At 35.3% G+C, this 24394-nt stretch overlaps 5 protein-coding genes across 6 annotated transcripts; 2 read left to right on the forward strand and 3 right to left on the reverse strand.

Annotated features, from left to right (window-relative positions):
• Window positions 1-1058: 1058 nt before the first annotated feature.
• amx (TM2 domain-containing protein 3 almondex) lies at window positions 1059-2300 on the reverse strand. Its single transcript, XM_076124990.1, has 4 exons — window positions 2102-2300; window positions 1776-2020; window positions 1518-1639; window positions 1059-1413 (listed from the first exon to the last, which is right to left on the reverse strand). Exons 1-4 carry the CDS (start codon window positions 2196-2198, stop codon window positions 1134-1136), a joined length of 744 nt encoding a protein of 247 aa, XP_075981105.1. The 5' UTR covers window positions 2199-2300; the 3' UTR covers window positions 1059-1133.
• Window positions 2301-2850: 550 nt separating this feature from the next.
• On the reverse strand, window positions 2851-17017 carry LOC142979727 (uncharacterized). Of its 2 annotated transcripts, XM_076124830.1 has the most exons (18): window positions 16725-17017; window positions 16474-16585; window positions 16096-16211; window positions 15860-15933; window positions 14085-15554; window positions 13551-13623; window positions 12950-13054; window positions 12255-12385; window positions 10862-10934; window positions 10352-10423; window positions 9873-9922; window positions 9679-9782; window positions 9089-9263; window positions 8433-8559; window positions 7838-8163; window positions 7247-7433; window positions 3707-5277; window positions 2851-3362 (listed from the first exon to the last, which is right to left on the reverse strand). In XM_076124830.1, the coding sequence occupies exons 1-18, from the start codon at window positions 16730-16732 to the stop codon at window positions 2986-2988; spliced, it is 5151 nt and encodes a 1716-aa protein (XP_075980945.1). In that variant the 5' UTR covers window positions 16733-17017; the 3' UTR covers window positions 2851-2985. The 2 variants fall into 2 exon arrangements, with proteins under 2 accessions (XP_075980945.1, XP_075980946.1); XM_076124831.1 differs by lacking the exon at window positions 16474-16585.
• A 536-nt stretch (window positions 17018-17553) lies between these two features.
• On the forward strand, window positions 17554-18857 carry Psf3 (DNA replication complex GINS protein Psf3). Its single transcript, XM_076125152.1, has 3 exons — window positions 17554-17773; window positions 17973-18241; window positions 18512-18857. Exons 1-3 carry the CDS (start codon window positions 17683-17685, stop codon window positions 18734-18736), a joined length of 585 nt encoding a protein of 194 aa, XP_075981267.1. The 5' UTR covers window positions 17554-17682; the 3' UTR covers window positions 18737-18857.
• Window positions 18858-19954: 1097 nt separating this feature from the next.
• LOC142979976 (uncharacterized) lies at window positions 19955-21685 on the forward strand. Its single transcript, XM_076125224.1, has one exon. The coding sequence runs from the start codon at window positions 20016-20018 to the stop codon at window positions 21495-21497; it is 1482 nt and encodes a 493-aa protein (XP_075981339.1). The 5' UTR covers window positions 19955-20015; the 3' UTR covers window positions 21498-21685.
• A 27-nt stretch (window positions 21686-21712) lies between these two features.
• Cdk5 (Cyclin-dependent kinase 5) lies at window positions 21713-24105 on the reverse strand. Its single transcript, XM_076125225.1, has 2 exons — window positions 23231-24105; window positions 21713-22838 (listed from the first exon to the last, which is right to left on the reverse strand). The coding sequence occupies exons 1-2, from the start codon at window positions 23886-23888 to the stop codon at window positions 22600-22602; spliced, it is 897 nt and encodes a 298-aa protein (XP_075981340.1). The 5' UTR covers window positions 23889-24105; the 3' UTR covers window positions 21713-22599.
• Window positions 24106-24394: the final 289 nt, after the last annotated feature.

Raw genomic sequence — 24394 nt, forward strand, 5'->3', positions numbered from 1 at the left:
TCCCGCACAGTATCGAAGTCACAATCCCCGTGGTCTGCCGGTCTGTGGTCTAAAACGGTGCGACGCGGCGAGGTGACCACCGCACCTTATCACTACACGTGAACTCGAAATTCTAATTATAGTATAGGTGACCAAATATCAATAGGTGAATACATGTATTTGAAATAGAAAAAAAGTACATTAAGTTGAATTACTCCATCAAGACATACGTAGGTATGTATTATGAAATATGAAGCCAGTCCAGTTCCTAAGGAAAATGTTTGAAGCGGGAAGATAATTCCGTGACTAATCATAGAACAATTCCATAATTTTCCTTACATTGCAGGTAAGTATGCGGCAGTAGAATATTAAAAGGTCTCACTCGTTTTATCCTGTTTATCTAAAAAAAACTTATTTACTTACTTGGTTCAAATTCCGAGTCTAATATAAATAACGGGATAAAAAACGGATTTTGTGGGTGTGCTTCGTTGCCTAGGAGAAAGAAAAGTGTAATTTTTATGTGCATAAAGTAAAGCTGTTTAGCCACTACCCACAACCGCAGTTTTTGTTTTTTAGTCTGTATAAGAGAATGAAATTTATCTATGCCCAATATTGTAAATTAAATGATTGCAATTCAAGAACCTTGGCCTAAGACCAAGTAATAAAGGTAAATCCCTCAGGTTTTATTAAAATTGCCAATTGATAAATCGATATCAATTTATAGGTTTCAGTGTTGCCAATGAGCATTGAAATCGAGTAAATATTTTTTTTAGGTACCTACTTATCAATGATACTAGCGACATTATACTATGTTAAAAATAAGAAAAGTGGCTTTTAATCACATAGGTAAATTAATTGCTAGATGAGCAAAGGCCTTATGCCTGTTTATTTCACCCCTCTAACATCACAAAAATATTTAAAACAAGGAGTAAAAATGAAGAACACCAAAAAGTGAACCCTGGATAACAAATTATAAACCAGAAATACTTGCAACAAATTTTCATACACAACTCAATTAAGTGTTTTCATAAGTACTTATCAATAATACTAAATCTGCTATTGTAATAAAAACAACCACATAGTCACAGACATTTAATAAATTAAAATCGAACTTAAACACTATACAATATCTATTGATTAAGAATGTTATTAAACTAAATATAAAGAGATCCATCAGCAGGTCCTAAGTGGTGAATCCCAATTAGTAAAGCATCTACTAAAGTCCATACTCCCAATCCTCCAAAACTGAAGAGTTTCCCGATGCCCTCTTGCCAATGTCCGAGGTAGAATCGGTCTGCACCGAAACCACCAAGAGTCAAAGCAAGGATAAGGGCAGTACCCCATCGAGTGCCTGCTGTCCAAGAGCATCGGATTTTCTTCAGAAATCGTCGCTTTCCTAAACATATAATATCATCTGACACGGTGCAGTTTGTTCTGAAAAAGAGTTAATAATGTTATAGTTTTGAGCTGATAATAAAACTGTTGATATAAATCTCATGGATTTATTATTATTTTGTGGATTAATTTGTAAAACATACAAGTAAAATTTGAGGGGTGAAGCCAAGGAATTACAATTGGCCTTCTGATCACAGCGATGCTCCCATTTCTCAGTCTGGTAGCAGAATCTACACATTGCAGTTCTGTTAAATGTTTTACTACCCTGAAACATGACAGATGTACACTTGAGCAGATGTTATTACAAACAAATTAATACTATCCTTCAAAATGAAAGTAAGTTCCGTTTGTATTCAACATTTTTGATATCATATTGTATCAATATCATTTTGGTGTCTTACCTTACAACCAATCTTTGGCTTGACCATGCATGTGTAGTTATAGAAACCTCCGTATCGACAATCTATGCTCCTTTCACAATTTATACAAGGATATTGTAGCTCATGACAATCAACTTCCGCAGTGTCTTGCTCCACAGCAGGGCAACTTTTTAAGTACTCTTCATTCTCACTAAAATTCACTCCTTTGTCGCCCGAATCATCTTTCATTTTGTTTTCTTTGCTTTGAATATCCATGTTATTATTTGCTACGAATATAAAGTCGTATTAAAATCAATAATCTTGCTTTAAAATCATTTTTTAATGTATCATTTTCGACAAATACTTACCCATGTCTGTTATGTTAATTGTGTTAAAAATAACCAACAAAACTAAAACTAAACAGTCTCTAATGCTTATCCTTAATGGTATACCTCTCGGCATCATGAAATTTTCACCATGATCCAAGTAAATGCATAAAGTTAAAGCTTTTTTATTTCGACAACTCTGTGCAAAAACAATGTTGACAATATGACTGTCAAAATTGACAAGTTGACAGTATGATACGGATATTGGCAGCAGGATGGCTCGATATGGGAGACAGAGATATAAATAATTTCATGTTTAACATATAGTGTTTATTAAATCTGGAATGTAATAAATCAATAGCTGAGCAGCGAAAGGTACCTACCGAAAGCTGCGCTGGGGTGGGCAGAATAACACAGACAGTTCATTTCCTTTTATTTTCCCCAATACAATATCTTCTGTAGGTTCCTTCAGGGAAAATCAGTTGTATTACTGTTCAATAGTATACTTATAATTGTGGCAGTTTATTTACACCGCAGCGATTTGTCGAAATTTTCAAATTTTCGGTATCTATAGATATCTAGTGAAGGAAATTCTCTATTTAATATAAACAATCCTATAACAACAAAATAACGTACATAAAAATAACTTGTGACAGTAGAGATAAGCCAGTATAGTGCTATAATTATCAGGGATAATAAATAATAATAATATATCTTACCAAGTGCCGGCTTTACTATATTATTCTTTATTTGCTTGGGTTCTGAATGGAAAAATAAAACATTACTTAGAGATCAACAATTATTTAATTATTCAATATCACAATATATTCATCACATTCCTATAATACTAATTCATCAAAATTACAAAATTAAAAATTAAACAAGCAACATTTTCCATCTAGCTCCAGGCTGATGGAGAAAAAAACTTAAAGATTGGAATCGAAAATACTTTGGGAATTAAATCCATCACTAGTAAGGCCCTCTAGCGTTGGTTTTCGGCTATTGTCATCATTTTCCCTAGACATTTCTGTGATGGTCGACAAATCTGGCACAGCGCAAGCTATGGGGAATAACTGTTTGAGATTTGCCCCAAAACTGGCAACATTTATTGGCGGATCTTGCGCAATTGCCATATTCGTGTTGGTAGTTTCATCTTCGCTGAGGAGGTACCATTTATTTGGCTGATCATGCGGCAGTGGTAGTTCGTCAGAAAGATCCTCGGTCATGAGACTAGAGGCTTCAGTATCTACAGGACTTTTAATATCAGTATAGCAGGTGTGTTGAACGTCATCCTGCTTTGATTCTGTAAGAGAGAAATCAGTACAAAAATAATTATATTTGAAAGCAACACAATGGAATAGTTAAAGTAGAAGTATATGCATTTGTATGTTTGTTTGTGAATCTTAGGCTAAACTGAACATTGAGGACTGTCTAGCAATAGAAGGCCATCGAGCGTGCGGGCCAACTCATAAGGCAGCAGTGGCAATAAATGATATAATTATGCAATTATTGAGTAATTTTTGTGTTACCATTATAGGGGATTTCAACTCATGTGGAGTAGGCAGTGCACGTGGTAACAGCTTAGCTAATATAATGAGTAAATGAGACTATTTAATTGCCCTAGAAGAGAAAAAAGATTCAACTCACTATAAAAACTTCTCACATCCTGAGCATTATTGCAGAAGCAGTCTGGCGACACACGACCTCCGTCGTTGAATTCACACAAGCTGAGCCATTCATTGTCACCGGATTGCATCGAATCACCCAGAGTTAGAACAGACCTCATAGAGTTCTCTACAAACTCAATGCTGTCGCCTACACACTCGTTGGCATGTAAGCAAGTCTCAGAATGATTGTGTATGAGATCCACACTTTCATCAACAGCAGGATACACTCCTGACGTATCATTTATCCCACTATCATTGCAAATTGAGGTCTTACTGCTTTCCGGCGCCGATTTAGTAATGTTTCCTAGGGATTTTTTAGTTTTAGGTTTCAGTATTTTCACTTTTATGACATCTTTTTTCTTTCTTCCCTTGGGTTTGGCGTTCTCATCGATAGTTAAATTCGAAAATTCAATTTCTTTAGTGATTGCATGTTCTATATCATTTTCTATGGCAACAGCTTGTATGATAGGAGGGCAAGACTTTCTACCCCCTTGTGAACATGTCTCTATATGCTCTTCTTCAATAACCGTTTGTACTTTTGGCTTTTTCGACTTTTGGGAATCTTTCCTCTTACGGGGAGTGGAGCACCTCTTTTTATTTTTAGCTTTCTTTACAACCTCTACGTTTGTCTCATCAACATCCATCAGATTTTCTTTATTCTGTTTATTTTGAGCTGCTATTTTCTTAGCACTCTCCAGTAACAACTCTTTTAACTTAATATCTAAAGTATCAGTCAGATTTGTTTTATCATCAATGTTAAAAGTGCCGATTTTGCTAAGCAATGATTCTGTTACAATGCCTTTTGGATCTAAGCTGTCTTCATAAGACGCCATGTGACAACTTTCGAGCCCACATTCTTGCTGCATCAGCGGAACTGACACGTCAATGGCTGAGATCATATATTGGTCACACGACGTTGGTACTATCGGGTCGTTATTCTGCATCTCGTTAATAGTAGGGCCCTCATCTATCCCTTCCAACATATCTTTGGATAAAGACAAATTTTCTACCACAGACAACTCAGGTGAGATCGGCAAAGACATATTACTGGAGCTGCCAAAATCACTGTTTAATTGTCCAGAATTATGACTGGTGAAATCACCGGTCATTTCAATAGAAAATACTTCATTTTTGTTAGTCGAGTCCAAGTGTGTCATGTAATCTACCTCGTGACCAAGTGGACTCGTTTCGTTGATAGATTCTAGACGTTTCCTTGAAGTCTTTACTTGAGGCATTAGTAGCTGATAAGAGTCAGATCTATAGACTTCAGTATTCAACGTGGAATTATCACGAGCGACCTTTCTTACAGGAACTTCACTAGACGAGTTACTAGATTCATCGCAATATAAATATGGATGTGACTTTCTACTAATACTGCGACGTAAGTGACTTTTGGCTTTAGACTTCATAACGATAGGATTCATCCATTTCTTTCGTCTTAGTTCAGTTTTCATTGGACTGACATCTGAGTCTTGATAGCCCTGAGTACTCTCTGTAGAGTTTAAGCATACGTTATCGGGCGGAGACGATACTCTCAGTGCTTTGACAGTGCTGTGAGGATGAAAAGCAAAAAAATGCGGTTAAAAAGCGGAACACATAATGCAAACAAAAATATGAAAATTTTGATGCAGCAGAAGCTAAAGTGCATAACAAACAATGAAACTAAGCGACATGCATAAATGACGGGTATCAATGGAAGCAGGTTTACAACCAAACATGACAATCAATTTGGAAAACACTCACCTAAACTATTAAACTATCACAAGGACAAACAAAAATGTATATAAATAAATAAATAATACACAATTTGCAATTGAAAAGTTTATTGATCATATCCACCTGCTCCCATTCTTGTTACATATTCCATTCGTTTAGTAAAAAATACATACTCTAGCTCCTTTAACTACTGCTCCCGATATTTACAAACAGCGTTCTTTCGATTCACACATCTACACTCAATGGGCGATCATTCGAATCTCAAAAATATTAACCTACATTTAAAATTAAAATGCTTTGTATTCGCTAGAGGCCAGTGTTGTGATTTTGAGCGATATTTACTCCAACATTTATTATAATATGTGACAACATATTGAGCGACTAGGTGGCGTCACAGACGTGACATGTTGGCAACACTCGACTCCTAGTGAATGGCAAGCTTGTCATATTCCATTCACTCAGATATGACTTAAACAACTCATTATGAGTACATCACTTGTACTTTTTAAAACCTTATCACTAAACACATTTGATACACTTTATTGTCCAAAAAAATAATGTACACTATGATCACTGACACAGTTAATAAATTTTCCATCTAAAATCGTCAATTTCATGATTTACCAGAGCTTATATGATAGTTATAAATACTTATGCTAGTTCAAATCTTGATCATTTAAAAGTACTTTAAAAGTTATACAGTATATCATTAAGACAGTATATGGATTTGATATAAAAATCGAAAAATAATTTAGACGCAAGTTTAAAACTGATCAGTAAAACAAATATCGGAATACATCAGAGAATTTACACTAAAAGTAAAACATTGTTTAAAATAGAAGAAAATCTTTTAGACAGTAAGTAATTCTTAATGGTAGTGTTAAAAAACTGATTTATCCTATTACATTGGAGCAAGAATCTACTTGTGGATTATTATATGTGTATGTAAAAATACGGTATATTGCAAAAATGTTTAAGATACATATAATAAATTGTTCATAACCATTTTAGTCTGGTAACCCTCTAGAGAAGAAAATATAACATAGGTTTTTCATAATAATGAAATTGAAAACAGATATATAGTGACATTATTACGGATTTAGACTTCCAGACTATGAAACAATGTTAGGCATGGAACCAATTATAAGTAGCAGGTGAAAAATCATATGACAAGCAAAATCATTTACCACACCTGCTACTTTCTTTCATTTGCTATTTTGAAATCACATGATTATTTAATATTATTCATATCATGAGCCGTGTCCATTTTGAACTCACGTAGCTAGCTACTGCTAACGCAGTGAATGAAATCCCTCCGTGAAAAATCCTAGTTGAAACTATAGTACAACTTAGAAGAGAGCCTTGGCATCCACAATTTATCTAGATTATAATCAATCAAGTTCTAAGTGATCCAAGAAAGTAGTTTTATCAAATAGGCCACCGTCAGCTGCATATACGTGCGGATCACTGATGTTTTAAAGACAGTCGTAACCAGTAGCTTAATTTAAGTATGACAACCAGTTTTATAGACAGGTATTGTGCTATAACCCAGGTACCTGGGTTGTCAAGCTCCGATAGACAGTCACAGCATGTAAAATGCTAGTATACAACTGTATCTAGTGATCTGGAAGCCGACTCCAACATAGTTGTAAGAAAGCTGATTGATATAGTGACTATGATTTCAAAGTAGCAATAATTTCCATGCCTAAACAAAGAATTATTTGAAAAACTCTACGAAGAACCTAACTTGAATTAAATGCTTAGTGATTATTTTGTCTACTACATTTATGTATTAACTTATTACCTTTTATGTGGTTTATCTCGTGTCTTTTTGTCTGTGGTTAACTTAAGGCTCTGCCGCGTTACTTTTGGCGGGAACATGTATCGCGCTTTGTCGTCTTCCTTGCCCACTGATGTGTTAAGGTCCGTTTTCTCCGCTTTTGATTTTGATCGCCTTGTCTGCACCTGTTTGGTTTCTTTTGTGTTTGACTCTGTTGAAAATATCGCGAAGATTTAATATGGTTGGAAATAAATAGATAAGAAAATCCTCAATTGAAAAGTGATATAAGCTACATTACAGTTGGAGTATAAATCGATAACACGATAAATACACACAGAGGATAACTAACTAAGGAAACATTTAAAAGTATTCCTCGTAGAGGCCATACACAAAAGGGTTGGCATGATGATTTTAACCTTGCATGCATAACCGACAGCTATTACCGAGTTTCATAGTACTCATAACTGCACATGTCTTATCACTTACACTCTAGGGTTTGCCTGCCGGTTATGCATGCAAGGTTAACATTATCATGCATAATCTAACATGTGTGGCCGGTATTAATGAAATCTTTAAACTTTACTACCATGTGTAAAAGATTTTTAACAAGCTTACCATTTTGCAATTTCCTGGGCTGTCGGACCTGTCGTTTTGAAGATGTGGTTGAGGCAGTATCATCATTGTCCACTTCTGGTGTTTTATCTGTGGCCACTTTGTTATCTATTGCTGTTTTGTTATCTGTATCATTGTCTATGGCCGCTTCGTTGTCTATGCCGTTGTTTGTGGTCGCCTTGTTATCTGTGCTGTTGTCTTTAGCCGGTTTGTTGTCTGTGCTGTTCTCTTCTGCTTCAATCTTCTCTGGCTCTTTTGATGTCTTCTGTCGTTTTGCTGGACTGCGTGGACTCGACGACTGTGATGATTTCCTTGGTCTGCCTGGTTTCCTATTAACAAAAATGTTGTGATTAAACTTTATAATGGCGGATGTTTGTTCTATAGAGAAATTGCTATTTGCTTGTGTATAACATTAGAATAAAAAATATGAGTCGAAAAAAATTTAATACGCCTCACATCAGGAATATTTACCTCATTCTTAAAGCAATTTTTAACAGACTTTGAAAATGCGAAAGTTCTCAATTCGTCACCATTTTTTATTTTGATAAAAAATTATGTTTTCTGATGTTTTTTTATGATGTATGATAAAGTTATTTACCTTTTAGTGACATTAATTTCCTGTCCATTTTCCTTAGATTGTTTCGTTGGAGCATGTTCCTCTTTGTCCCTCTCTTCAATCTCTTTAAATATTTCATCCTCTATTTCATTGACTTTCTCGTGGGTATCTGTGAAAAATAGATTATGAAGTTTACAAAAAACACACGCATGTACATTATTTATACATTATTTTAAACTAACTTATTTTCATTAAGGCATAGAGAGGACACCACTGCCCACTTGGTAATTTTTAATAATCTTAAAGCTTGAGATTATGTCGAAGTCGGCTGTACGAAGTGGGTTTTTCTAGGGTCTAGCCTGTATGGATCCAGATACAGATGCCAAAATCTTTTTTACAGTAAGCCGTGAGTATTCAAAAGTGCGTGCCATTAAAACTAGATCCAGGATCCACCACTGGCAACTAAAGAGGTAAATCGGTTCACTATCTCTAATCTAGTAGAAACACAAATTAAGACTCTTCGTACACAAGGCTACGCAAATCTCCGATACTTCTGATGATATAAGCCTTCAAAGCACGTATATTCGTTCCGCGACTGAATTTGTATGGTGATAGTCGCTTGAAAACTAAAATGGTTAAGTATCGGAGACACACGTAGCGCAAGGTCTCTGGTGTAGATTAAATTAGTCAATGCTCACCAGGGTCTGGTACGGCGGAGATGGCGAGCGGCGTGGAGAGGCCGCTGGAGCTGGGCGGCTCCACGACGGTGTCGCGGCGCGGCGCGCTCACCGGCGCCGGCTCCTTGTGGAATATCTGCACCACGTGCTCCAGCACGTTGTGGATCTGCGGCCAGTTGCCTTCCAGCTGGATCTCCTACAATAAACAGATTTTTTTATTAAACCTTATTAATTGTGCAGTAGTTTCTTTATAGTAGCAAAATGTCTAAACAATTTTATCAATCTCTAAGGTTTTCCTTCGGATGTGAGTTACGTAGAGAATGTGTATGTGTACATGCGTACGTCAGACCGACGCGCGCCGCCGACATCAGCGTCGGAAGAAAGTAAGCCATAATACGATGGGTCACAAGACCGAAGAGAACGGCGAGAAGTTAATTATCTACTAACGCTACTGGTAAAGACAGATTCTGATGTCTATTATAATAAGGATAGGAGAATCAACGCGTGTTCGTAAACATTCAACGTAAAAGTTAAAAAATTGTGAAGACCGACATCATCTTTACGAATATTATAAATCGTTAATAGGGTTATATATATATTGAACAATTTACCTGATCATTTCTAGTCGTGAATTTGATTTTGATACTTTCTGGAGGTTTTGGTTTTGTCTCTTCTGTCTTTTCTTCAGGACCGGGCAGACATAGCATATCTCGATCTAAAATCATAAGAATAATGATTTTATTTATTAGCAACTAAATTAATTGCATAAAAAAACAATAACATTGTGTGTGTGTTAAATACTTACCAGTTTCCATCGCTGTCTCTTGTGCTTGATTGTGACTAGATGTTGAATTTCTATAAAAATTAAAATGAGATTATAAAAACCGAAATTTTAATAGTACTGTGGCACTTTGTATCTTAGCTTCAAATAATTTTAGACGAGTAAATCAGAACCATACTCTTTAAAGCTTATATTTTCTCATTTCTTCAAATTCACTAATCGTGTTTTCGTCCTCATACTATGCCATCCCGTTTCTTCCCCTCTCTTATTCACTTATTTCCATTTTCCATTCATTCTCCTTTATGTAGCGCGGTTCAGTACAGTACCGAGAGTTTGATAATCAAAATGTACTTCAAAAACAGTTCATACGGCGCTCGTTAGCGGCGCTGATCACATTTTCATACTCGATCCATAGAAAACCGCCGAACCGTCGATAGTTGTAGAGAATCGCACAACTAATGACCCAGCCTTTTTATTCCACATAGGTTAAAGAATGATCTTACCTCATTGATTCAGGCGCAGCTATCGCTGTAGAAGTCCTCGAGGATTTTGACGGATTCACTTTTTCTAACAACCTGACAACAAGAAATTAAAATGATATATAATTATATTTGATACTAACAAGCACTGTCAAACTAAGTGATATTGACTAAGGTGGTAGTAATTTAGAAATGCATAATTCACTCACTTGCAATGACCCAACATCAATTTTAATAAAATGTTAAAAATGGTCTTGATCATAATGGTTGTCTGAAGTATTGCCAAAGATATAGAACAAGCATTTTAACTTAACTTTTGAACATAATTGATACACTACAAATTATGTAAGTATGTTATATATTTTATCTATGCATTTTTACAAATTTTTAATAAAACATTTGCATTACGAAGAACACGTCATTTTATTTATACTAATTGTTCTGGTTGCACCGGTCGTACATGCAAATAATGCATATAGACGCGTTAGATAACAACCTGAAACTGTGAAATTAACATAATAATATAAAACTTACTTTTTATAGTCATCAACCTTCTTCTTCTCCTCTATATACTTCAGTTTCCAGTAGTTCTCATCCTCAGACTCGGCTAAAGAAATAAATACATATTGAATAATTCGTGTTAAGTTGTTGTAAAAAGATCGGAACACGCGCGGCGCCATCGCAGCTCTTACAGCGAGTAAGCAAAACACAAGACTGTAAGGTCAATAAACCCTATTACATTATTTTGATGATTCAAATCCGCAGGCGAAAGGTAACTGTTTCAGTTCGTCTGTAAATTTTCACGGTTACAGCAATGAATTAGATCTAAGTTATACATTTTAGAGATTAAGAACACGTTTTGAAATATTGTATCCATCTTTTAAACAAGTTAATTTTTTTAACATTCTGTATGTGTCGAATGATAAAATGAGATAATTATGGTAGATAATTTTATGCACTGAAGTTTTGCTTGTTATCTTTAGTTTTTATGTTTAAGAACACCAAAATCTATCGATATATCTGACGAATATATCAAACTCTTTGGAAAAACTAGTAATAGTAATTCTTTTCGTCCGATTCGGGACCTCATAATATGTAATTTTATATTCTTAAATAATTAATATAATTATATTTTATGTTTGACGGATTCAATCGTGTAAATTGTATTGCGAAATAAATTTTGCGTATAGAATATTTTTACATGAGTGTAGTAGTTGTGAAGTGAAAGCAATTTTTGTACTGTGTTAAACCATTTCGTCACTGCATGTGCAAATGTTCCTTGTTGATAGAGGCAATATTTTCGAATCTGATACAGTTTTAATTGTTATTTCTATACGCACTATACTGTAAAACAGTTATATGATTTAATACTTAATCTTATTCAATTTTGTAAAAAAAAAATAAGTATAACGAAACATGATTTTCTGAGAAAAGCCGTACTTTGTATCCTGTAGATAATCAATAAGTGATTTGATTCGATATGGAATATTGGTGATCACGTTTTAAGAGTTTCTACCTAGAATAACCACTATCTCTAAAGGTATGTATATTATTGTATATGTATAGAATGTTTCTTTTCAAATTCAAAAATGATTATTTTAAACATCTATTTGCCAGTTCTTAATGACAAAAAACAGAAGTCGGATACTTTTCGGGCAACTGATTACAACTTAGTAGAGAGCCTCGAAAGAAAGTTTCGCGACCGTCAAAGGTATACAAAATACTGAATTAAGCATATAAGCGGCCCGCAGCTTTACACAGCTGACGGTGGCCTGTTTGATACAGCGACTTTATATTGGAAACACACGGAATTATTGATGATAATCTAGATAAATCATGTAAAACAAGGATCTCTACTAACTTGTCAGAATGTCAGATGTCTATAATGTTAGAAATGTTCTTAACAGTTAAATTTTATAGCACTTACAATCTGGATGATAGGTAAGATAATGCTTCAGCACTCTGCCATCTTTTATCACTGGGAGTATACGCTTCCTTTCAAAGAGGAACAAACCCCCTTCTTCTCGCAATGCTATGATCCTGCCTGAACGCGGTTTTCTAAACAAAATATAAAAAAATATGAATAGATTTAACGTACATACATTACAACACGACGTAATTTGGAATACCGGGTGATAACGCCCCCTAGAAAGACATAGGTGTACTCAGGCTGTAATCAGGTGCTACTCGTAACGGGCGGCCCTGTATGACAAGATGTATAGATGTCAATGAAGCAAAAGTAGTTTGCAAGGATCGTACCAAGTGGCGTTTTCCTACCCATATAGGAAGAAGGCGTGATTTTATCTTAGATATAATATTTTCGTGTACTCCTCCGAAACGGCTTGACCGATTCTCATAAAATTTTGTGATTCTCTGAGCTCTGAGAATCGGCCAACATCTACTTTTCATACCCTTAAGTGACATTTTTTTTAAAATTTATATGGCAAAACAACGTTTGGCGGGTCAGCTAGTGTATTTGTGCAATTTATTATTATAATTTATTTGACAAAATTAACGCTACTTGATAGAATACGTCTTATAACTAACATTCTTATTCATACATCTTGTCATACGTCAACTGATACTCAAGCAGAATAATCCAGTGAGCAGTACAATACTTACAAATATTTCTTCGTCAGTCTGTTCTTCCTGCCTCGCGGTGGTGACACGTACACTTCACTTTCAGACTCCGATGTCCACCCGCTCGAGTCAGACACGACTGCGTTGCTGCAGAATGTATATTTAATTGAAGAGAATGTAATCTATCTATCGTATGGTTAGTGGTCAACCTAGTGTCAAAGTTATTCTAGCCGCCCGAAAGGCCTTTGACATGGCTTAACGACTGTTACCTTAATTGATAACAACCGGGACCGACTCTTTACGTGCCCTCCGAAGCACAGAGACACTCAGTTCAAATACTACTATGCGGTCACTCATCTATAGAATGACCGTGCCAACTATTGTTTAACCTTGTAGATCGTTTACCCACCGGTGAGCACAACTGGCTATGAGCGCCTCAGAGAATTTAATAAAAGGGGTATATAAACATTCCATAGACGAACGATACTTTAAACAAAAGTACGAAGTAGATTGTCTTTTTAGAACTTGTAAATTTTGAATGGAAATCGAACCCGAGACAATATAATCAGCAGTCAGATACACTAACAACTGCCATAGAGGCAGTCTTAGTTTGTATTTTATAAAATACGATAGTTATACATACTTCGGTAGGTTGGTCTGTGAAACGGTCCTTCGGCGCCGACTCAATACTTTGCGTCGCTTCATATAATGTCCACCTACAAACAACATTTTAATTCAATCCTTTACTATATAATATTGATTAAAATAATTATTAAATTGAAATTCATGCTTTAGTCCACCTGAACATGCTGTGAAAGCAAGATAACTGTTATCATTCATATTAAAATAATTGTGCATATATGTTATAAATGTTGATAGTGGCATGCATTCATGCTTGTTCTATAATAATTCATTAAGCTGGTATCCTTTCGTGATATAAATGACATCATGCATTTTCCAGATTTAGAATAAGTTAATTTTCCTATGTCTAATATACTACTTAATACTGTCTTAGGATTCAATATTGAGTAACTTTTTTAACAAATTTGTAATACTCATGCTATGAATATTGCAGTTCTCCAAAGTTTATACAATAAATATCTATATAAAGTAAATAGCAAGCTCAAATACCTCATGTCAGAACCAATTCACAAAGCATAAGACCTACACAACTCACCACTGGGATATCCAAACACATTAGCTAAAACTCTCTCCCGCTCTAACTTAGAAGACACTGTACCAGGTCTAGGCCTCTTCCGTGGAGGCACTGGTATATCTTCAGTTTCCGACTCAGTATGAGACTTTAAAATAACAACATCATTACTCGTTGTTGGTACATCTTTTACTTCAGTCTTCTTCAACTGCTCATCACTGTCTGAAGATTTATACTTATTCTTTTTCAATTGCTCGTCAAACAAGCTCACGTTTTGCAAACAAGGGTTTCTCATTTCTCCAGACTCGTTCAAAGTGCCACTAACATCTGTGTCTGACGTCATTAGAACATTGTCTACGTCATTGGCTAGACTTGTAGATGGTTTTTCCAACACGGCGGCTAGACTTGAACTCACTTGGGCAGTCTTCTCTTCTGCTTTCTTATCACTAGCTTCAACTTCTTCTGGTTTGTTACTTTGTGGCTCTTTTTTCTTGGATTTAGTTTTCGAAATGTTTTCAGGTTTTTCAGTTTCAGTGGTTGTTTCACTTTTCTTCTTGTATACCTTTGGTTTCTTCTTCTTTCTTACTATTTCGCCAGTGTCTTCTGAACTTGATCTTTTCCTAATGACTTTATTCTCAGTCTTCTTCTCAGGTGACTTTTCTGACATTTCAGCTTGCTTCTCATTTGACAGCCTTTTTTTAAAAGCTTCTGGATTGTTAGGCAGTGAAGTATCTGTGTTGTTAGTATTCTGCATAATTGTAGAATTCTGTGAAGGTTCCGAGTTTGTATCATGCAGTACTATAATATTGTCTGTATTGCCTGAGTCATCGGCTTCTGTACCATCAGCATTAGATGTTTCATTAGTTTTTGTTGTCTGTACTTCTTTTTTGACTTCATTAGAAGGTTTCTCAATAATCTTCTCACTTTCATCAGATGGATAATCATCTAAACACACAATTTCTGAATCAATTATTTGAGACGTATTTACACTTGCCTCAGCTGTTTGCTTTTTATTTTCATCAGGCTTATCGTTTTCTGCAGCTTTCGTAGGTTCTTCAGTGTTGTTAGAACCATTAGTAGTTTCATCTGAATTATCTTGTTCTTTATTGGAATCGTCTTGAATGATAACTTCTGGATTCTCAGTATCTGGTACATTTTCCACAATTACCAACTGACTCTCCCTGTCCGATGATTCAAGCTCAGGTTCTGGTTCAGACTGGAAATCATCCAGCACTTCTTGCAGACCTGGTGTTAGTGGTTCAGAATATGTGATACAATCTCTCAGTGACTTTGCTTCTCCACCTTCTACGGTCGGTGGAGACTCCAAATCCTTTTGTATATCAGCAGCTGTTTCATAGCAAGTGTCAACAATGACCGTATCTGCTGAGGATCTACTTCGTGTTGGGATCTTTGAACATTTTATAATCTCACCTGTGATCATCTCCTCATTTATACCATTGTCATTATTTGTTTGCGTATCATTTCCGTTCGCTCCTAAAATAAAAATATGTATTAGACCTAATATTTATTTATTTGTGACTGCCTCCGTGGCGCAGTGGTTTAGGTCACCACGCCAACACCACTGTGTCAGAAGGTCGTGGGTTCGATTCCCACACGGAGCAATTATTTGTGCGACCCACAAATAATTGTTTTGGGTCTGGTTGTGCTTTGTGTCCGTTGTTTGTATGTTTGTAAAATCCCCGCGACACAAGAGCAATTCTTAGTGTGGGAGTTGTCTTTTTAAAAGAAAGAAAGAAAGATTTTAGTTTACAATACAGGATATGAAAGCTTCAGCATACCATTTGAGGTGGAATCTTCACTACCAACTGGTTGAGTTTCAAGTTTATTTCTATTCCTCTCACCAACATTATACCTGAAAAAGTATATTATTTCAGAATACCTACTAATAAAACAATACTGACAGTCTACAAACCTAAATCAAGCATAGACTGTTTATTTTAGATCCTATCTTATTAGAAATTAAGAAGATATGCATCTGTGCAAATGAATTAGAGTATTTGTATCTTGTACTAACCCAGAACGGAAGCTGTTGATCTGCTCCATCGTCAGTTTGTAGTATGGATTGTGTACGTCAGGTAATATACGCTTCAGAAATGTTTCTTTTAGACTCTGCCAGGTGCGGGTAGTATGCTGCAAAATGATTGTACAACATTTTCACACAGCTCTACTTAATATACTTTTCAGGGTTGATTATAAAAGAAAATAGCATATGATAGATCACAGATTATTGAAACCAGTCAGTAGTTTGGTTGAAAAAGCTTATCAATTATAGACTTTGACAATTATATTTTTATTAGTCTATTGGAAATAAGCTTTCCTTCCCATACTCCTCCTCCAATATTTGGTTGGAGTGTAAAGAAAAGGGTTTGTTTTCAAGCATTGTTGCCCTTACCTGGCTGTTGGAAAAATCCATCCACATTTTCCTACCCTTAATTTCACCATACAGTTTATTATCTACCAAATAGTCGACAATAGTCTTCATTTCTTTAATACTATACGATTTCCTACAAAAACATAACAGAAATTAAAAAATAAATACAATGCAGGTAGGTACAAGACATTACAGGAAAATTACTAATGAGCATGCATAAAACTATTGAAAAGCAAACATATATGAACGATTACAGTATTTACTTAACTTACCCCGTCATTTTGGTGTTTTTCTCCAATTCTATTCAAGTTATATTGCCTGATTGGTACGTTGTACTGTAATACTATATTTTATGTGTATATTGGAGACCGCGCATTATTCACACAAGAGATCATGACAATTCAGCCACTGTTTGATCGGCAACGTGTAAGATGTATTATTTGGAATGTATTTCAGACACTAGAATCTCGAATATCACTATAACCTGTATTTTCGGCAAATTTTATAACGAACCGATAAACATTTACTCCATCAAAGCAAGCGAAAGCGATTGTTTAAAGAAACATTGCTAGAATTAAAATGCTTGTTTCCCCACTTACTACTACACTCTTTGTATTTTATGTTTAGTGTCGGTGTAAAGTGAGGTCCAACTTAGAAAATAAATACCTTTTGCGTAATCAAAATATTATCGATCTTCTATAATTTTTATTATCGAAATCCTAATTTTAACAATTTGCATATTTTTCATCATTGCATCATTTTATTCCCATGACTAAGAAATAGTTTATCTAACGGCAATACTGGATCACAAGTGCTTAATATTAAAAAAATGTTTGAACTGGAACGTTTTAAGGCATAGTTCTCATACAAGAAAAAGAATGAAGAAAAAAAGTATTTCTCAGATAATATTGCTTCAGTATGTGCTCCAACTAGTGTATAAATTCTTACTACATATTCCTATTGGGTGAAAAATAACTCTTGTAGGTTTTCAGTTTACACTTTATACATAAGCAAATAAATAAAATGTAAATAGTTATCTTTTCCATTAAGTCGAGTCGAGTTGAGTCTAGATAATGTAGTTTGCATTTGTAGACTAATCCTTTTGTCATCGAAACACTTGTCAAAACCTTGAATTCTGTCAAAAAGTGCCGGTGCTTTTACCGTTTTATCACACTGGCTTATTTACAAGTAAACAAATTAAAAGAATAAGTTTATAACTCAATAATCAATATGGAAAACAGTAATTATTTGTCTATAACCGATATACTAGTTACGAACGAGAAAATACCTTGTAAATTCCTCCATGACCTGCCTAAGATGGGTAAGTAACTGGATGTAATCAAGTAGACTTTTACATAGTAATTATAACGTGTAAACACAAACAGACGTCATTACGTAGAAGAAAAAGGAAGGCAGTAGTTAGTAGTGGCGCCAAACAGAAATAATCTTTCGTATATTTTGGTTAGTGAATCGCAAAAATTTAAACTTAACTTTCCACTAAGATACACATTTCTTTTTAGGTTTCCTTGATCCATCAGCGGCTGAAGATGACTTAAAAGCTGGAACGAATGTGGAAATACCGCTATGGCTAGCAGAGTCCTTGTATTCAAGAAGGCCACCATTAGTTTCTGTAGAGTTGCCGAAGATATACAAAGACTCATACAGGGAAATTCTTAATGCTGATGCTTGTACAGTGGATATGCATAAATTAAGTCAATACTTTTACGAGCTTGGCTGCTATATAGCTAAACATGATATCAAGGGTGAAGTTACATCTACTCTTATAAATGTAAGTACCATAAAATTACATGTTTTATTTGCTGTAACAAAAGAAGAAACACTTATTGCAAAGTTAGCTTAGATTGGCTGTTTCAATAGTCCATAGCAGCTGTCCCTACAGCTGAGTGTCAGTGGAAATCATCATAAACTCTTTTCCACTATGGAATTGGTTGCAATGAGTGAAATTTCATATCCAGTAGGAATCCATTGAGCTGATTTTAGTAATGTAGAGGCAAGAGAACATATAATTCTAATCTAACATCATTTTTTTTTGTTTCAGACATTCAGACAAAGATTCAGACTGTTGTTATCAGCCAGTGTAGCAACTGACTCAGTGGGTGCTATCCAGCCATTATCAGTGAGTGAGAGACATCAGGCTGCTGATGCAGCTGGGTCAGAGAGAGCACTCTCTACTTGGCTACAGAGAGGAGAAAGCATACTCACTACAGCTAACATGGTTGCTAACCACCGCAAGAGGAAAAGGGCTGAGATGGAAATGTTTTAGAGTAGTTTTTGCATTTGTTCCAATTAACTAAAAGCAATGAGTTTGTAATGTTAAGTCTTAGTTGTAAGAATTCTTATGTTTAATAATAATTGTGATATAGTATTAAAAGTTTGTTTTATAATTTTATAAGTTTGTTTCTTATAAACCTATTTCAAGAAGTGTGCTTTTCCAAATTTAATAAGATCTGACAACAGGGTGGTCCTGCAGACGTTTTTATGCTATCTAAATTGTTGTAATAGGGTAAAATAATACAGAAAAGACACAAGAGAGATAGAACTTAAATCTAGGATCGCAAATATCAGTAGTTATAACAATAAGGTCCCCCGCCATTAGGCGTGCGCGTATCTCGGGCGTGAGAATAGTGGGCGAGAAACGCGCACACCTTATGTGAGGTCAGCCTTAGACCTCGAAATTGCCTTCTTGTTCTTAACTAACAATAAATCAATAACTTAAGTATTATAAGTACTAAATTATGTGCGCCAGGTTCGATATCAGTCAAGCAAATCTCTTCAAATATCATTTTTGCCCCTCAAAAGGGTTTTATACATTTGAAACAGTTTATAAAAAATGTGTCATCATTCTTGAATGCGGCACTACATAGGACGGTAGAGCTAATAACCGCCAAATATCAATGATGCATTTTATAAAAAAAAACATCATCATATCTAATAATAATGCGACTGAGAACAATGAAATAACATGTTGTCCAATAGAAATTCGATCATGATTCTAATAATACGATGATCGGATGCGAGGATCCACATTTGAATGTCATGCTATTTATACAGTTAGAAAGTTCGAGCGTCCATCATTGATCGGTGTCGATGTTCCGTTCAATAGGGATGAACCTCACCGAATTATGTTTGTTTGTATTAGAAAGCCAGTATTTTGAAGGAATAGTAAGATGTCGCAGTATACCTACACTAGATACCCAACTACTCTACCCGCCGTTAACCGTTTCTCAGAATGTTTCCCGTTGTATTCTAGTTACGATGAAGACCATTTCCTATAAGTTTCTGTCAAATTTACCTAAGTAGGTTACAATGAGCAAATTGCAGTAGTTTGGTTATCGCAACTCAAACGCAATCTAATTAAGAAATTAGATCTATTTTTGTCCATAATGTCTCATGAGTAAGACCTAATTAATCATAGTAAACAGGAGGCAACCTTGTGATGTGTTTGTCTGATGCGCTACAGAGCTAGTCTATAAAAGCATTTGGCACACTCATAAGTAGTTCAGTCAATCCCTTGTTTACTGCCGGGATCGGACCGTTTCAAGATGGAGTTCCCTAGGATGTGTCCCATCCGTTGGCTCAGTCAGTCAGATCAAAACTTCGGCATGTGCTCGCCTCACGAGTTCATGTATCCTCTCTACGATATGCATTCAAGTTATTTCCGTCCTTGGAAGTGGCAAGATCAAACCACTGTCAAAGAACTTTCATCTACAATAGAGAACGAGAAAGGTAACTTCAAAATCACGCTGGATGTTCAACATTTCCGTCCAAATGAGATTAACGTAAAAGTGTCGAACAGAGAAATAATAGTGGAAGGACAACACGAGGAAAGACCAGACACTCACGGGTTTGTCACAAGACAATTCAAAAGGCGATATCCACTACCAAGCCAGTATCCGTCAGAGAATGTGAGCTGCACGTTATCTTCTGACGGCATCTTAACCATTATTGCAGAGAAAAGTATTACTCAAGAAGTAGAAAAGATTGTGCCTATCAAAATGTGTGGCGCCCGACAGACTCTAATTGAAACGAAAATATCTTCGGAAATTTCAGAAAAGACACAAAAGGAAAATATTAAGGATACGGAAGATTTCATGAGCAAAAACAAAAGTCAAGTTATGGTAAAAGAAGACCACAGCCGTTTGTTGAGGCCGGAACTTTTGAAAGAGGCGACTAATGGTACCTGCACAGAGAAGACAGCGGTAAAAGAGAGCGTTGATATAATGAAGACATCTATAAAGACTGATCCACTGAACATTAGCAGCACCACTAACAAAATTGAAGAGTCTATTGGGAAGTCGATAATGGGTTTGACGGCTTTAACTGAACAGTTGGGCCAAAGTAGTTTAGCCTCCACTTCAGAGATGTGCGGCATGAAAAGCACGACAGAAAACAAGTGTGGCATGAAAGTTGAATCAGACAAAATAACGTGTGGTATAAAAGTACCTACAGAAAGTATCAGTAGTATGAAAGCGGCATCAGAAACTACTTGTGGCATGAAAGCAGCCACAGATAACATCATGAAAGGTGTGACAGAAAACATTTGTGGCGTAAAAGGAGCTTCGGAAACCATATGTGGCATGAAAACAGCATCAGAAACTACTTGTGGCATGAAAGCAGCATCAGAAAGTACTTGTGGCATGAAAGCAGCTACAGAAAATATTTGTGGCATGAAAGGAGCCACAGAAAATATTTGTGGCATGAAAGGAGCTACAGAAAACATTTGTGGCATGAAAGGTGCGTCGGAAAATGTTAGTGGCATGAAAAGTTCTTCGGAAATGAGTGGCATGAAAAGCTCATTAGGGATGAGCGGCATTAAAGGCGTAACAGAAATGGGCAGCTTGAAAAATAGCTCTGAAATGTCTGGTATGAAAGGCATGTCACGAACGGTAATTGAAGAGAGTTCGTCATCGTACAAATCGTCATCGTCATCAATGTCATCGAGCATGAGAGTGAGTGGGAAGACCGGAGACTGCGTCAGCGACATCATTAGCGCGGAACTGAGGGAGGCGGCAGAAAACGTATAAAAATATTACCTAATTCTTTTACAAATATTTATTAATCTTAATTTTATTATAAAAAGATTTATTTAATCTCGTTACAAAGTTAAATCTTATTTTACGTCAGCAAATGCCTTAAAAATGTATTTTCCATTCAATATTTAATTTTAAACTAATTTTACAGATTTAATTAAGCAAAAAATTGTCTGGCTATCACTCTATTCATTTGTAAAACTATTAATATCAGAGATAATATAACATAGCCACAACAAACCGAATAGTTTTATTTTAATAAATACAATTAAGAATAAATAACAGAATTGCACTTGTCACAAATAAAGCTAGTTAAAAAAATCTCACTTTAGAAAAACTAACCCACATTTAAAATTTATGTGAGATCATGGATGACTTTTTATTAAAATTATTTATTTATTATGTACTTAGTTATCAAACCTACAAATGTAATTGAAAGATACTTATATCTAATGTAGATTTAATGGGGCCAGTCTTAATCAACAATTTTATTTTATACATTAAGTTACACATCAATAACACTGTTAATTCCATTTTGATTTAACCTAAGCAAGGTATTGGAAGTCTACACACCTATTTCATTTATGAAATAAAAACGTCGATAAATAAGTTATTAACACAACAACATTGACAACAAATGCTAGGAGTATACACAAGAACACTGCATTACTGATATCAGAGAGCAATTTAAATACAATTTAAAATCTTCATATCATCATAACACTATAATACAATGGGTCTTAAGCAGGATTGAAAATGAAATGCTACAATCACTTATTTTATTACCACTGTCAACGTAGCTTGATCAAAATGTTGGATAAATGAATAAGGTACCTAGCCTTTAATTTTCAATCACACTTAAGCCTCATTGCATTATATTAATATAATATGTTCAAGATGAACTGACTGAAATGATCACTTTATGAAAAGCTTACTTGACAGTATTGCAGTATTTTTCTATACACAATAAAATTCACTTGTCCACTACACTCTTAAATGCTAATTAAGTCTGTTCATCACAACACTCTTGCACCTCATCATTGTTTTTTTCACTAACCAGTAGTTCCGAGGTGCAACGGTATGGTTGAATTGACTGTTAACATCGGTCATTCTTTACCGATGGATTGAGGTCATGGAAGTAAGCGTGTGCCATTGCATCATCAGCGGGCATTCTTAGGGCTGGGTTGCAAGTTAGGAGACGAGCAAGGAGATCTCTGCCTCGTGCGGGGAGGCGTGGTACGACTTGAGCTAGACCCAAGCTTGGTTGGTACACTGGCAGTGGTTTGTAGTCAGGCAGCTGAGTCACACCTGGCCATGTATCCTCATTAGGAGTGCCTGTAATAAGATAGTAGTGCATACTTATTTAAATAAACTTAAATTGTATTAGGAAGACTGACAACATCATGCTTGACATTGTATTAATAAATCTATGCAGTGTTTATTTATGTAACATTTGTTTTAAGAGTGATTTGTTGGATAAGTTTAGTTATTTTCAAATTATAATAAGTGCTTAATGCAATAATGGCTATTACACTAACCAGATCTTTAAAGATAACTGCAAACATTACCCCAACAAATTAGACCCAAAGTGGAATAAAGGTAATAATTAGTATTTTATTTGACCTGTATGTTATTTCGTTTTATTGAAGTAGCAGTTAGTAATGTGTACTACCAAGATTAATAGTAATAGTTATTTTCCAAATTGCTAATAACTCAAAGGAACATACCAAGCAGTTTGAAGATCCTCTTCAATTGATCATCAACATCTGATCCAGGGAACAGTGGTCTGCCAGAATTAGCCAGCTCAGCAAATATACATCCAGCTGACCACATATCAATACTAGTTGTGTACAGCTTAGCTCCAAACAGGACATCCGGTGGCCGATACCACAGCGTCACCACCTCCGCCGAATAACATTTCACGGGAATACCAAATGCTCTAGCCAAACCAAAATCAGCTAGTTTCAATTCACCATTTTTATTAATCAGTAAGTTTTGAGGCTTCAAATCCCTATGCAGAACGTTGTGACTGTGACAGAAAGCGAGTCCCCGAAGCAGCTGATACATGAATGATTTAACTACATCCAGATCTATCTCACCGTTCAGACTGTCGAAGTACTTCTTCAAGTCTTGGTCGCAATGTTCAAATACAAGGGTAAGCTTCTTTTCACTATGCAAGACGTCGTAAAGGCGAACAATATTCTTATGTTTTAATTCTTTGAGAAGGCATATTTCTCGTAGAGCTGAAGATGGTACCCCTTCATCGTCGTCGTCTAACCTTACACGTTTAAGTGCTACTATTTCATGAGTCTCTTTATTTTTAGCTTTAAAAACCGTACCGTACGTCCCCTCACCAATCTTCTCCAATTTCTCGTATTTCTGCATTATTTATAAAATACTACAAAATAAAACAGCCGTATAAAATCGATTGTTTATCCTGAAGGGAGTATCTTTTGACAGTTCAATTTGACAGCGCCTTTTGTCAAATTATTATATTTTCCGAACATAGTATTGAATTAACAAAAAATATTGTGTAATTTTTTTGTTTCATCTGATATCAGCACTAACAACTTAATAATAAACGTTAGATAAAATATTGTACACATTCAATTATAAATAATTATACGTTTTTTTTGTTAATGAATTCACTCTTGGCATAAAGTGATAAAACATTCTTCACAAAATAGTAAGTCGTTCGAAGTCCTTAGCCTTAGGTACAAATAACTAAAAGTATTCAAATAACATGGGGTTTGTATATTCGTCCTGTTGTATACAATTTTTTTTAAAATAAATGTATAAGATTAATTTTTAAGTCCGAAAGTAAAAGTTCCTAATAAAGGCAATCAACTGAAATCTCAGCGTGAGTAACTAAATATTTTGAAACAGTGATT

This window comes from Anticarsia gemmatalis, chromosome 17, assembly GCF_050436995.1.
Source record: "Anticarsia gemmatalis isolate Benzon Research Colony breed Stoneville strain chromosome 17, ilAntGemm2 primary, whole genome shotgun sequence".
NCBI lineage: Eukaryota > Metazoa > Arthropoda > Insecta > Lepidoptera > Erebidae > Anticarsia > Anticarsia gemmatalis.

Bases quoted from the DNA above. Each gene is read 5' to 3' on its own strand.
- amx (XM_076124990.1), bottom strand. From the start codon at position 2,198: ATGATGCCGAGAGGTATACCATTAAGGATAAGCATTAGAGACTGTTTA. The intron at 1,640-1,775 runs GTAAGACACCAA...GTCATGTTTCAG, and splicing joins AGCCAAAGATTGGTTGTAAG to GGTAGTAAAACATTTAACAG. The intron at 1,414-1,517 runs GTATGTTTTACA...ACTCTTTTTCAG, and splicing joins TCACCCCTCAAATTTTACTT to AACAAACTGCACCGTGTCAG.
- LOC142979727 (XM_076124830.1), bottom strand. The intron at 10,424-10,861 runs GTAAGTTTTATA...TCTTGTTGTCAG, and splicing joins AAGGTTGATGACTATAAAAA to GTTGTTAGAAAAAGTGAATC. The intron at 7,434-7,837 runs GTAAGCTTGTTA...TATTTTCAACAG, and splicing joins GCCCAGGAAATTGCAAAATG to AGTCAAACACAAAAGAAACC.
- Psf3 (XM_076125152.1), top strand. From the start codon at position 17,683: ATGGAAAACAGTAATTATTTGTCTATAACCGATATACTAGTTACGAAC. The intron at 17,774-17,972 runs GTAAGTAACTGG...ATTTCTTTTTAG, and splicing joins CCATGACCTGCCTAAGATGG to GTTTCCTTGATCCATCAGCG. The intron at 18,242-18,511 runs GTAAGTACCATA...TTTTTGTTTCAG, and splicing joins TTACATCTACTCTTATAAAT to ACATTCAGACAAAGATTCAG.
- LOC142979976 (XM_076125224.1), top strand. From the start codon at position 20,016: ATGGAGTTCCCTAGGATGTGTCCCATCCGTTGGCTCAGTCAGTCAGAT.
- Cdk5 (XM_076125225.1), bottom strand. From the start codon at position 23,888: ATGCAGAAATACGAGAAATTGGAGAAGATTGGTGAGGGGACGTACGGT. The intron at 22,839-23,230 runs GTATGTTCCTTT...ATCTTATTACAG, and splicing joins GAGGATCTTCAAACTGCTTG to GCACTCCTAATGAGGATACA.